The 12,795-nt window shown below is 38.0% G+C and overlaps 1 protein-coding gene across 2 annotated transcripts in view; it reads right to left on the bottom strand.

Annotated features, from left to right (window-relative positions):
- Positions 1–836: 836 nt before the first annotated feature.
- The window catches only part of chl1a (cell adhesion molecule L1-like a), a 58,144-nt gene continuing 46,185 nt past the window's right edge, over positions 837–12,795 (bottom strand). For both annotated transcript variants that reach the window (XM_066671895.1, XM_066671894.1), the window contains 2 exons: positions 10,348–10,420; positions 837–5,558 (listed from right to left, as the gene is read on the bottom strand). In XM_066671895.1, the coding sequence (XP_066527992.1) occupies positions 5,363–5,558; positions 10,348–10,420 (269 nt within the window). In that variant the 3' untranslated portion in view covers positions 837–5,362. The remainder of the gene's footprint in view (positions 5,559–10,347; positions 10,421–12,795) is intronic.

The raw sequence follows: 12,795 nt of genomic DNA on the forward strand, positions 1-12,795 counted from the left end.
CATTTTTTCTGATTACAGTGGCAGTAAGAAATACTGCATGTAACATAATATATTTCATGAAAAATGGTGACAAACTGACCACATTTGAAGCTCTCTATGCACTGTTCTTGAGCTAAACCGTAAGGCCACTTGAAGTTTGGAGGTCTGTTTCACTCTGCAGAAAGTTTGCAATCTCTGCAGACTACGTGCCTTAGCATCCGCTAACCCCACATCATTTTACATAGCCTACCATTTTGTAGCCGAGTTGCTGTCGTTGCCAATCGCTTCCATGTTGTTATAATATCACTGACAGTTGGCGGTGGAATATTTAATAGTGAGGAAATTTCACTTCTTGCACAGGTGGCATGCTGGAATTCACTGAGCTCCTGAGAGTTACCTATTCTTTCACAAATGCTTGCAGTCAGTGTAGTATCACTGTGGTAGTAAGAACTCTTGCATGTGACATTTAGTGCATTTAAAGTAAAATGGTGAAAAACTGACCAAATAAATAAGTTTAGTTCTATTGTTCTCTCTCCTGCCACGTTCCACTTGTGACACCAGTTTAACAAATTTGAGTGTGAGAATGACTTGACTCTTTTTAATTTAATGTTTTTTATTCAGAACCACACACTGAATTTTCTAGAAAACAAAGAAATTTCCTTACCCCAAGTGTGGGGAGGCTGATCAGATGAACTGCTCCCCATAGTCCTGCCTTCTTAAAGCCTCAGTGATGTGTAGGGACCAGGGCTGATAATAATAATACAGATACAGACAGCTGCTGATTAAAGCTAGGCTTTGAGTCAAGTTTAATGTCTACAGAAACCAAGGTCTACATATGACACCCAGAGCAGTTGGCAAGGCCAAGGCCTGCTGCTGGGTGAGTGGAGAGAAGTAATCTTTTGTTGACGTTCCATGGGGTTTACTGCTCAGCAGAGAAAGCAATTTTGGAATGGATAAAAGAATAATCCGCTGCGATTCAGGGATTATCAGTGGGAATGACCTTTATTCCAGCGTAAGGCATGGAGTGGGTTTCAAGTGGTTTGCCTGAAATCATCTGATTATAGCTGGATGCCTATTTAATCTTGAGAAGCTTCTGCTAGAAGAAGGGTAATATACCCAAAGACACTGCAAATAAAACAAGCATATGATCCACAGATGGCACTGGAATATGGGCTCATGTTTAACACACAATCTAGAACCATCTAAATATACAGTGATGATATCAGGTACTTGACTCGCAGAAGGACGTGAAATGGGGACAAACATCAAGCCTGATGTTCCTGGCTTTATTTTAGATGTCCTAAGTTAATAGTGTTCTTAAAAGTCTATGTGTATAATGGTTACCATGACAACTTTGCAGGCTAAATGAAGCACTTGTTGCAGCAATGTGAACAGAAAAGCTTTAAATCTGTCATTCACTCTCCAGTAATGGTATGCGGTTAACTCACACTGCTACATCTGAGATTTTAGTGACACACACAAAGACAAACAACACAATCTGCCTAAGAACAATTAGAGACCATTTGTGAAAGAAGAGCAAAACGGCTCAGAAACATCTGAACAGGATTGAAAACGGCAGCTGTTATGAACTAAGCACTTAACAGAAGCACTCATTAGTTTTAATTCATTCAGACCATCAGCCGTTCAATTTGCCATCACATCACATCACATCACACAACATTACATTACTTCATTCACATTCTGCATTTTTTTCTTTTATTTGAGATTTTCTACTTTGTGGTGCAGGACTATTTATCAGCCCCTCTTCATTATTATGGTTACTGTTCCCTTAAGACTCCTACATACAAATAGCCTCTGTGTTGATTAGCTGCCCTATGTTTTCCCTCGTTCAAAAAGCAATCAAGGATGCTCCTGAATGGGGCAACTGTATAAGCGTCAGCCCTATCATTAAGTGATTGTGCGCTCTATCCCTAGTGATTATACTGTCATCTAAGACTGGAGTCCAAGAGAATATACTTATCTTCACTCACTCTGAATAGACAGGAAGGATGGTAGTGTCTAAAGAATTGGCAGTGACTAAAAAATACTTCCAGCAATCCCACTCACTGTAAAAAAACACTCTCAGTGTCACTGCCCAATTATTGGGGTGGTGCTACATGATGTCTGCTGAAAGCAGACATAAAATTGGTAGAATATACTTGGATCAAATACTGAGGGTGAAATGACATATTTTGGTGATTTCAGTCTGTGACAAGGTGCAACAAACTTAAATGTGTTATTTTTCCTCTACGTTGCTTGTCTGCTGAGTTTAATGAGGTCAGGTACTGTTTTTGGATGATTAGCTCTGGATCAAACATGACACTCCAGGTCAGTCCATATGTATTAGATGGAGCTTCATCTTTCCAAAGAATGCAGTTTCACTACTCCATAACCACATTTTATACTGGTTATCCTCAAATGTCTTGATTCATTTAATTATGGAGAGTGTTCAAACTGTGTTTACACAACTGCTCATCTATGTGTGTACAGTGGTACAATGGGCGTACCTTAATCTAGCTGAATTCACTAACAAGAGGTGTCTACAACATTTTGGACATATAATTGTCATATAAAATTTGTGTGTGTTGTTATTGTGTTTCAACCAGTGAGTGTGAGACTTATATTGGATCATCAACATCATGAAAATCATATAATAGCTGAACAGCTGTAAAGAGAATAAAATATTATTTTTTGTATATTCTGGTACATAATAGTTAATCGTTATATTGTGAATATTCATAAAACTTAAACTCCAATGTGTACAACGATAAGCAATAGCTTCCAGGTCCAGAGAGATTGTACTTGTCTTCATAAAAATCATCCATTATACTCTGAGGGATATTCTAATAACAAAATATCATGAGGCTTTAGTATGAACAGTAGTATTTACAAGTAAAAAGGAATGTACAAAACACAAAATGTCTGCAGAATAAAAAAAACTGGAAATAAATCATTTAACTACATCATATACAGAGCAAACAGAAGAGATATTTGCAGAGTTGAGATATAAATGTAGGCACAGAACATAAGTAAGCAATGTAATATCAGACCACGTTCAGGTTCTAACTAAAAACACAGATTAAAGGCCCAGTCACACTAGCTTGTAGAAACTTTCAGAGGGAATATTTTCATGTATGGAACATTTGACATGTCATGTCAAATGACCTCAGAAGGGGCGCGTCATCACTGAGTGCATCCTCAGAAGACAGAGGTTCATCCGATTTCATAAAAGAGAGTTTTTTGCTCTTTTGCTGCAGTAACACTTTCTACTCTTTAGATACTGGAACACTGTTATGAGTATTTAATGCCATTAGACCACAAGACCATTAGTGAGGTGAGGTACCAATGTTGCATGATTACTTCTTAACCACAACATCCATCTGAAAATTACTGAACAGTTCCATTACTCCAGAGAACCCACAGCTTTGTTACTCTCTGACCTATGCTTGGCAATGAGCACAGTGAGCACATAGGAAGCTTATCCAGAGCATCCCATCTGCAGAATTTTCCATGAAGATGAAAGAGGTTTGAATCATTGAACACCTATGTCCCTAAAGGATGCGCCTGAAAATAGCTGAATTCACTAACTAGATGGGTATTCTGCACATGCTAGTGTAAAATTACCTGGCGAACCTTTACTTATTTTCATGTCTTTACTGTTTAAAATTGGTAAACAAACCAGTTGATGCCAACTGCATTGGTTATCTTTGCACCATACTGTATATTACTCTGGGATTTATATTTTATAAAATATCTATTTCACAAGGAGCTGTTGACTGTAAATATCTTTTGTGACTGGGGCTTTAAACAACCTCAGTCTTCTCTTGGAATGGATGCTCCTGGAATGCCCTGCTTTCTAGAAAAAAAGCCAATCCTGGCATGACCCACTCCAGTCAAGTCACTCCTGAAAAGATTAATTACTTGGTCAGCAAGAGTCAAAGAAAAGAGCAGTTATCCAGTGGCTAATTGTGTAAGTGATATGGGGAAGAATGTCTAGTCTCTAGTAGGACTAGAGCCAATAAAAATCTCCAGATTCTATTACAAGGATAAAAGTATGAACTCTGCTCACTCCTTTCTGACCTTTCCAATTGGATTCTCCTTTTTCCACTGGCAGTGTCATTGTCAGTTTCCATTGAACATACAGTTAAACAGAAATACGTCATGCTCTGTGAATAATGGAAGAATCAGAAATAATTGTTTTGTTCCACTGTGTCAACATCAAAAGGAACCCTTTGGCTCCTGAAAGCCATACCTCATTATGACTTACTGAGAGGACTTGTGCTTGCCCATGCAAAACGCCATGTAACTGAAAATAGTGCTGTCATGGCATCAACATTGTGACTGACCACAACCAACTTATCTTGATCCCATCAATTTTACTCTGTGTTCTGGAACAAAGGTATCAAATCCATCTAGATTCAGAACTAGGCAACATTCCCTATAGCTTTAAATACAAAAGAGGTTTGATCAGAATCTGACGTGATGCCAAATTATATCCACAGGTTCCCCAAATTTTTTTTCAGTCTATATGCGCTACATGAATAGTGTTTGGAGAAATCAAAGATTCTTAAAATATGTTCTGTTGAAAGATTCTTAATTGTTTTGCCCAATGTTTTTGCACACCATTTCCACTCAAGAAATAATATGCATTCAAGCATGAAGTAAAAGTTCTGAAACCATAGTAAACATGCCCTACGGAAAGACACAGATTTATTTAATAACTAAAAGATGCTAAATGGCTGCTAGGCTGCTATCGTTGTAGGAAAAAATGTTAACTGGAAGATCATTAATACAGGCACATGTGAAGTAGTCTGAAGTTTCTCCAATAAGAGAAGCTACATGTTGTTCTACTCTATTTCATTGATTTAATACGTGATTGTCATTAAAATCTGTATTTAAATTTTAATTCTGACTACCTGAATACCTAAAAATTTGTAATGAAATTTGAAATAGCATGAGAATATTAGCTATAATACATAGAGAAATTTTGTCTTAAATTGACAGTAGGTTTGGAGATTTTCCTTGTGTATATTATAGTTAAATAATAGAAAACTCTAACCACTGATATTATATATGTGTTCCATCAGCTCGAGGGTACTTATGGCAAACAAACATAAGATTACAAGTTGTGAACATATTTTGCCCACTGAGGTGGCTCTTCTATGGCATCACTTCACACCTTCACTCTTTTTCAGTGCATGAGATATTATCACTTGCTCGTGAAGAACCTTCGTGGTCTTCACAGTTTACATCCACACTGTAAGAAATCACCCTTTTTTCAAAGAAGATAAATCCCAGCTTGGAACATCATATATTACAGGCAGGCCAACATTCACTCTTTCACATTAAATATTGTCCAAAATTGCAGAGGAGGGACATTGTCTCAGGTTGTCATTGATTTGTGTCCATTCACCTCCGTCGAGAGCTTTCTGTTTTGACAAGAATATTCACCGATGAATGACCCATCCTCGTTGAATTCAGAGTCCTCATCCTCATAATTGTCGATACTGGCCTCGCCCCCTGTGTCATCTCCTTCCAGTGATCGTTGGCTTCCCTTAAGAGGTTTTTCGTCACTGTCGCTATCAGAAACAAAGGGGAAAAATATGAGTCACCTCAACTTAAGTGAGTCCAGTTAGAAAAATGATGTGAGTGAACAGAGCAAGGGAGTGAACAGTATGTCACTATGGCTTTTCAAAGATTAGACATATTTTTGTAATAAATTGACATGAATTAAAATATGAAGATCTGGACTCAGTAATTTATCTTACTTTGTTTTTCAAAACTCCACAAATATTCAAAGTACTTTCTGTAAAATCTAGTGGCCATCCATCTGGTGGGATGGAAATAATCGGGCATCGATGTATTTTCCTGGTGTAAATGTGTGACAGATGTCATGCATCTTCACATTGTGCAGAGTGAAAATAAATCAGACTAAACTCAGAATTTCTGTGAGCTACCATGTCTCCTATCATTGTATAACAGATGTACAGCCTCTATACACGAAGCTTCAACTTCCAAACTTTGAAAGTTGCAATACCTTAATGCCCATTTGTTACATATTCATCTAAATATTCTGTATTCTGAAAGTTTTGGCCCAAATGATGTGCCAAAGGTGTTGTCTTTTCCAACACAAGTCAGCATAACCTCTCTGCTCAAAGCCAGTCCATGTATGAAAGCTGTCCCATATTTTCAAGGACACATTATAGATTTTTATTGTGCACCTTATGTACAAAGACCAACTTTATTACTGTACGGTGTTAACTACAATGCTGGATGACATTATTGGCCTTATGAACAAACTATACTTGCAGTCAAGCTTTTGGGATGGGACTTGTTCGTATACAGAGGGCTAACTGCATTTGGTTTTCTTTATTGATGTACTGTGCTTTGTTCTTCTGATCACAAGAACTAATCCTGGTCAAGGTTTGGGGCTTGTCAGTTTAGTTTAATCAGAGTAACTTTAAAAATTAGTTGTTAAGTAACAGTTAAAAACAATTAACATAATTATTTAAGCAGAAAAGTTTACTGGAAGATCCTTAACATGAGTGATCATTTCTACAGCAGTTCACACTGTTCGGATAAACGTCACGTCTGTGTGCATTATTTAAAGAGAAGAAAAATATATGAATGTACTGCAATATGAGTGTCAATTTTTAAACTGAGAGGTGAAAAAAATGTTCTCAGTATTATATCATTTAATATCTGATTATTATTAATGAATCACATCTTGCAGAAATTCTAATCAAAAGTAACATAAACTGAAAATAGATATGCACTGTTGCATCAGAATTCATTGAGAATTATCTTGTAATTTCAAAATCATACCCTGAATGAACATCTAATTGTACTGTGATTGTTTGTTTCTTGTCACTGTAGCTGTAAAAACGAGACAAACTAAGCAAAAGGGGCAGGGGAAGGATCAGGCTAGAATCATGGCTTTTTGCTAATTGCAAGTCGTAGATTGCAAACTGCGAAAGCTTCAGAGGGGCGATGGCAATAGAAGGTGTCCTCAGAGACAGAGTGTGAGGGAAATTGCACAGGGCTGTGGTAATGGTACCCAATAAGAGGGCCTGAGTGGGGAGGCAATATATATATGTGTGTGTGTGTGTGTGTGTGTGTGTGTGTGTCTGCAGACAAACAGCCTGTCAGGCTACTTTAGTCTCTGAGGAGCGCACAGGAACAAACCAAGATTAGATGCCAATTTGTGAACAGGCACAAAGCCAGTGAGCAGGTGTCTCTTAGAAGACAGAGGGTCACCTCAGTGCCCCACCATTTCCACCAAACTCTGTGAAGGGGTGGGTACAATTGAAGTTGTGCCAAAAGCAGTTTTTAATAAGACAGCTCAGAGGTGGCTTTCATTTTAATTACCCATTTCACCGCTGCCGCGACTAAACTATTTTCTTTCAAAATAGTCAATTTTGTGGGTGAAAAAAAATATATTAAATTTGACACTGACATGTACATTAATGTAACAAAATGTCATTTCAAGCGTAAGTTTAATAAGAATCATATTTTCATGCGTGATGCTATTTTGATTCTAAAGTCAAGTAAAAAATATTGATTGTAGAAGATTACTAATTAAAAACTGATTTGTTCAGATATGCCAGACATCAAACCATATAGGCAATTTTAAAAGAAATTGTGTCAGGAGCGTGGCTATGAGCAAGAACTGAGGGGCCTTTTTGAAACATCTGACTGCATAAAAACTGTAAGTCTAAATGGACATTTTGCACACAGCGTTATCATTGAAAATTGTAAGTGAACTTGCAACTTGACTATGACTTTATCAACAAGTTTTCTGTATGACTATGACCAAATGCTGTGCTGCCTAGACAGCAGGAGATATGAAGCGTCATGATGTGGGCTGCATCATATCACATTAATGCACTATAGTGTATTGCTACCACACAAGCACATCCAGCTGTTAATATTCTTCCTCCTCTGTAGCTGATTATATTATGTACTGAATAAGTAATATAGGCCAGCTGGATATAGTGTGTGCTCTCCAAACTGCACAGCAATTGGGAAAACAAACTCCACCTTTGCTCATCCCCCAGAAAAACTGTGAACTAGAATAAAAAAATAAATCATTAGTATAACCCTAAATCCCAAAAATGCTGGGACAGAATATTAACTGAAATTAAAGACTAAAAGCATTGATTTGTAAATCCTGTTTAAACTGTATTTAAACAGACACAATGCAATATTCTTGAGTGTTTTATAACTATACACTTATTCTGATGCCTGACTTTTGTAGATACCTCTTCTGATGCTGGCAGCACATTCCAAAAAATACTAGAAATTAAAAAAATAAACGGAACAATGGAGGTTTTAGAACAGAAACCAAACAGAAATAAAAATGTTCCTGCAACATCTTAAATGATACACTCAAGCTTGGGTATCAATGGTCTAGTCATTTATGAGCAAGGATGGGTCACGGCTTTCTCTTTTGCCAAAGAATGAATGTGCTTTTGTTGACGCCCACTGCACATGCATATCCACGTCCACCTGCTAGTATTCTTCCTCCTCTCCAGCTGATGATATTATGTTCTGAATAAATAATATAGGCCAGCTGGATAAGTGTGTGCTCTCCAAACTGCACAGCAATTGGGAAAACAAACTCTACCTCTGCTTGTCTCCCAGAAGCACTGTGAATCAGAAGAGTTCTTGCATGAGCTGGAGTAAACGCACTTTCCAAAGCCGCAGAGGCTGTTTCTATAAAGCGCATTTGGTCGAGAAGACGCTCCCTCAAATCCCCCTCTCCAGTATCTGCTCAACAAGCAGATGTTCAAATGAGCTGCTGGATGGAAGTCTCTAAAGTAGCAACAAAGCACTGAGAGGACCGTGAGCCTCTGCACCAGAGCCATTCATTTCCTGAGGGAGGAACCAAATAGGGATCTCTGTGTCTAAGTGTAATGAGATGGAAACATATTACTGATCTGAGCACCACAGTGTGCAATTACAGAAGCTAACTGTGTGTGCCCCATTTCACTGCCTTGCACAGCCTTCATCCTTGATTTTTAACCCCTGGTACATTTGGCTTAAAGTCTGTGAACACAACTCTACTACAGTAGAGTTCTCTCACCCTGATTGGTAGAGAACTAATACATAACACTTGTTCAACATGTGGCGCTGGGGTTAACTGAGTATAATCTCATGACTAATGGCATTTACTAAGGGCATTCTATAGCTGAAAAGTAGAAAAGTATGATGTTCAAAAGCTTAAGCTTAAGGTCATCATATTTAATGGGAAGCATCAGCTAGAGGAATTCTCTGGAGCACAACTGTGTATATTTGGGATCAGTTGTAGCAGGCTTTTTTTGACCAGAACTAATCATCCAACATTCGTACCTAACCTCACTGATGTTCTTATGATTGAATGTCAATTGATCCTCACATTGAGTGCCTTCCCAGGACATCAGTGTCTGTTACACTGAGAGTAATCACAGCAGAGGAGGTAGTTCCACTATTCCAAAGCTATAGGCCTTTAGACCTCTCCGGTCGATGTCTGGCATTAAGTGTGATAGTGGAACATTTTGCATCATTCCTGTCTATAAAGATAACACAGGCTGTGCATGCACAATAAGGGCACCTTAAATTAACTTAAAGGTTACATACAAAAGGTTTGATCAAACAGTTCAATTCGGAATGGGTTAAACTAAAAAAAAAAAAAACTAAGCCAACACTATATCTAGTACTTACATGGGCGGTTAGAATCATTCTGTTCCATACGCTGAAGAAGACGTGTACACGTTCACTCTAATTCTAGCTACGTCTACAGCACTACTCTCTTAACTGACACTGAAAAACAGTACACAGGACAGATCTACTACACACACACACATATTGATGGATATACTGGTCATGTCACTGTGCTGCTCTACCTGCATGAGGCGGTTAGTCAGCTCACACAAGGCCGTGAGAATTGCTCTCTGTGTGCAGCCCTATAAATATCACGCATGTAAGGTTAGCAAGAGAAGGAGAGGAAGATAGAGACAAAGAGAGAAAAAGAAACTGAATTATGAACACTAGTTATGAAATAGTATGTATATTTTGGCTAGTATGAGAAATGGCAATAAAAACAGAAAGAGTTAAGTTGAAATGTGTTTTGACATTTCTAAACAAACAAATAAACAAACAAACAAAAATACAACAAATTAGTTTATTGTTTTTTGGCTTTGTTAATTGTAAACATATGATATTTCAAGAGATTTCAAACATGCTTGGGTTGTACCTGGGGAGTTGTTCTCCTGCTATTTTGCTTGAACAGAACTAATTCTATAAACTTCTCTTCCGAGGTCGTTCATAGAAACAGTGACCCCCACCCTCAAGCTAGCATTTGGTAACTTCAGGTTGAAGGTTTCTTACCTGTATTCATAGGACATTTCCTCATTAATGTCATGAGCCTCCAGATCCGTCCGAATATCTTCCTTTTCTTTCACTGAAAAAAAGCACAGTGACAAAGAGCCCAAAGAATCAGTGAAAAGAGCTTTCATAACAGGAAATTATCAAATGTTACTCATCTGACAGAATAAGCTGCTCTATTGTCAATGGTAGGAGAACCTAGCTCTTTCACCTTGATATTATTTGCAGATTGAGAAAGGTGGCATTATTCTTTGATTTATATTCATGCTGTGTTGCAGTGGAAATGGAGCAGCTGGGCATAAAAAAATGGCAGTTTGAAGTGCAGAACTAAGAGAGGTGGAGGAGATTTGGGAGTGTCCTTTTGGCTTTGCTTTTTGAGCGTGTTTCAAGGACAGCAACTGCCTTGAAGATAAGCTGTGTTTTGTGTACAAACCTTGAAGTAAGCAGAGGCCTGCCTTTTTCCAAAAGAAACTCAGAGCATGAGTCAGAGAAAAGCTCATCTGGGCTCAGGATAGAAATAATGTGGCATTGCTGACAGCTACAGTGCCACCACCAAGCTAACATTTCCAGACTGCAGCCTCGTTTATATTTTGAAAATATCTGAACCAATAAAACTGCGGCAACAGTATCAGCAAAAATTACTAGGTATGGGATGATTATGAAGAATTTGGAATGTTCCAAATGATGTGATGCACTCGCAGTGCTGTTTGTTTATATTAATCATGTGTTTTTAGAGTTTATTTTAGTTTAATTCATTAAGAGTATTAAACCTCTTACCTTTCTCTTTTACAAATATCCAGGTTCAGACACATTTAAGAGCCCTGACATCTTCCAATCAATACCTTCTAAAGGTCCCTCGTTCAGGAAAAAGGCAAAATGGTAAACGCACTCTCAATGGCAGCACTGAGTACTAATGGAATCCTTTGATGAAGATCAGACATGCCCCTTCCTTACTGTCCTTTATATCAAAACCCAGAACACATACAGTGTTACACATACAGTATGCTTTTACAGAGAGCTGAATTGATTTCATTTGAATGCTTCGTAATATATTATTCTTCTTTTCTTTCTATTTAAATGGACTTTTTTCTTATTTGTATTAATATTGTTTGTTTGTTGTTGTTGTTTAACTTTTACTGCCTGTTGGATGTAGTATCGGCTGTTTTAAATGTGCTGTAGAAACATTACTTACTGACTTCCCTTTTCTTAACTTTATAGTAAACAAAAAAAAAACACACAGAAAACACAAGAAACTCTGTTAAAACTGATGTTAAATGTGTTTTTCTCATTGGAAGTGCACCTCCAGCCAGAGTCAGGTCCTTTCAGAGCGAATAATATAACCAAGGCAGAGCACACATCTTTCTGCACATCAAACGTTTGAATTACATCCCTGTGCATATTTCCCATTTTCAAACAGCTTGTGTAAATATGATTAAAAAGTAACAAGCTTCAAATGAGACAAAAGATGAGTTTCATGAAGAGTCACAGATGGGTAGGAAAGAGAAATGCAGAGGTGATGAAATATTCAGTGTTTTGTTTCGACAGCTCCTGCAGGCAGTCAGGCGACTGGGTGGTGTCTGTATGTGCTATGCAGACATGTGTGTGTGTGTTCGTTTTCATATGCTTTAAGGATATGAATGTCCTCAAAAACCGAGAAAAACTACAGTAAAGGTTGAAAAAATTTGAAAATTGTTTTGTTCTTGTTATCAGCTTTACTTACCACAAAAGTTCATAACTTAATTCTACAATTACCGACTCTAATCCACCTGGTGCTCTACATATTCTGCTGGCCTGTCTTCATCCAGACAGAGCAGGTATTATTTTGTAGTGGATCATTCTCAGCATCGCATCGCACACTGAAGTGATTGTGCTGTGTTATTATGTGTTGCTCTGATACTAGTGGATCAGACACAGCAGTGCCGCTGCAAATTTTAGACCCCTCAGTGTCACCGAGAATAGTGCACCAACCAAAAATACCCAGCTAACAGCGTCCTGTGTCCACTGATAAAGGACTAGAATATTATTGACCTGAACTCTGCAGCAAAAGATGACTGGCTGAATTTACATCTACAATGTGGACCAACGAATTTTATGTTTGTGTGAGATCTGACAATAAGCAGAAACTAGAAGGTAGCTTTAACGTTATATATTTTGTACATTTATTTTTTACTTTTTACACATGTATGATGTTCTGATAATGCTTGAAAACGAGGCTGGGAATGTGTATGTGCGTTGTGTCAAATGTGTTTACATGTGTGTAAGGACAGAAGCTCTTGAAGAGCCTGAGGCAAATTCTACAGGAGAAGTAGAAGCTGAGGGCTGAGGGCCGTGACTGGGAACGTCTGAGAGTGTTTGACTGTATTTGTGAAGGTTTGACACTTTTGCTAATGTGCACAGTGGGTGGACCAGCAGCTGGAGAAAAAGCAGCATAGGCCTTGACTCCTTAGCTCT

The sequence above is a fragment of the Hoplias malabaricus genome, chromosome 5 (genome assembly GCF_029633855.1).
Source record: "Hoplias malabaricus isolate fHopMal1 chromosome 5, fHopMal1.hap1, whole genome shotgun sequence".
NCBI lineage: Eukaryota > Metazoa > Chordata > Actinopteri > Characiformes > Erythrinidae > Hoplias > Hoplias malabaricus.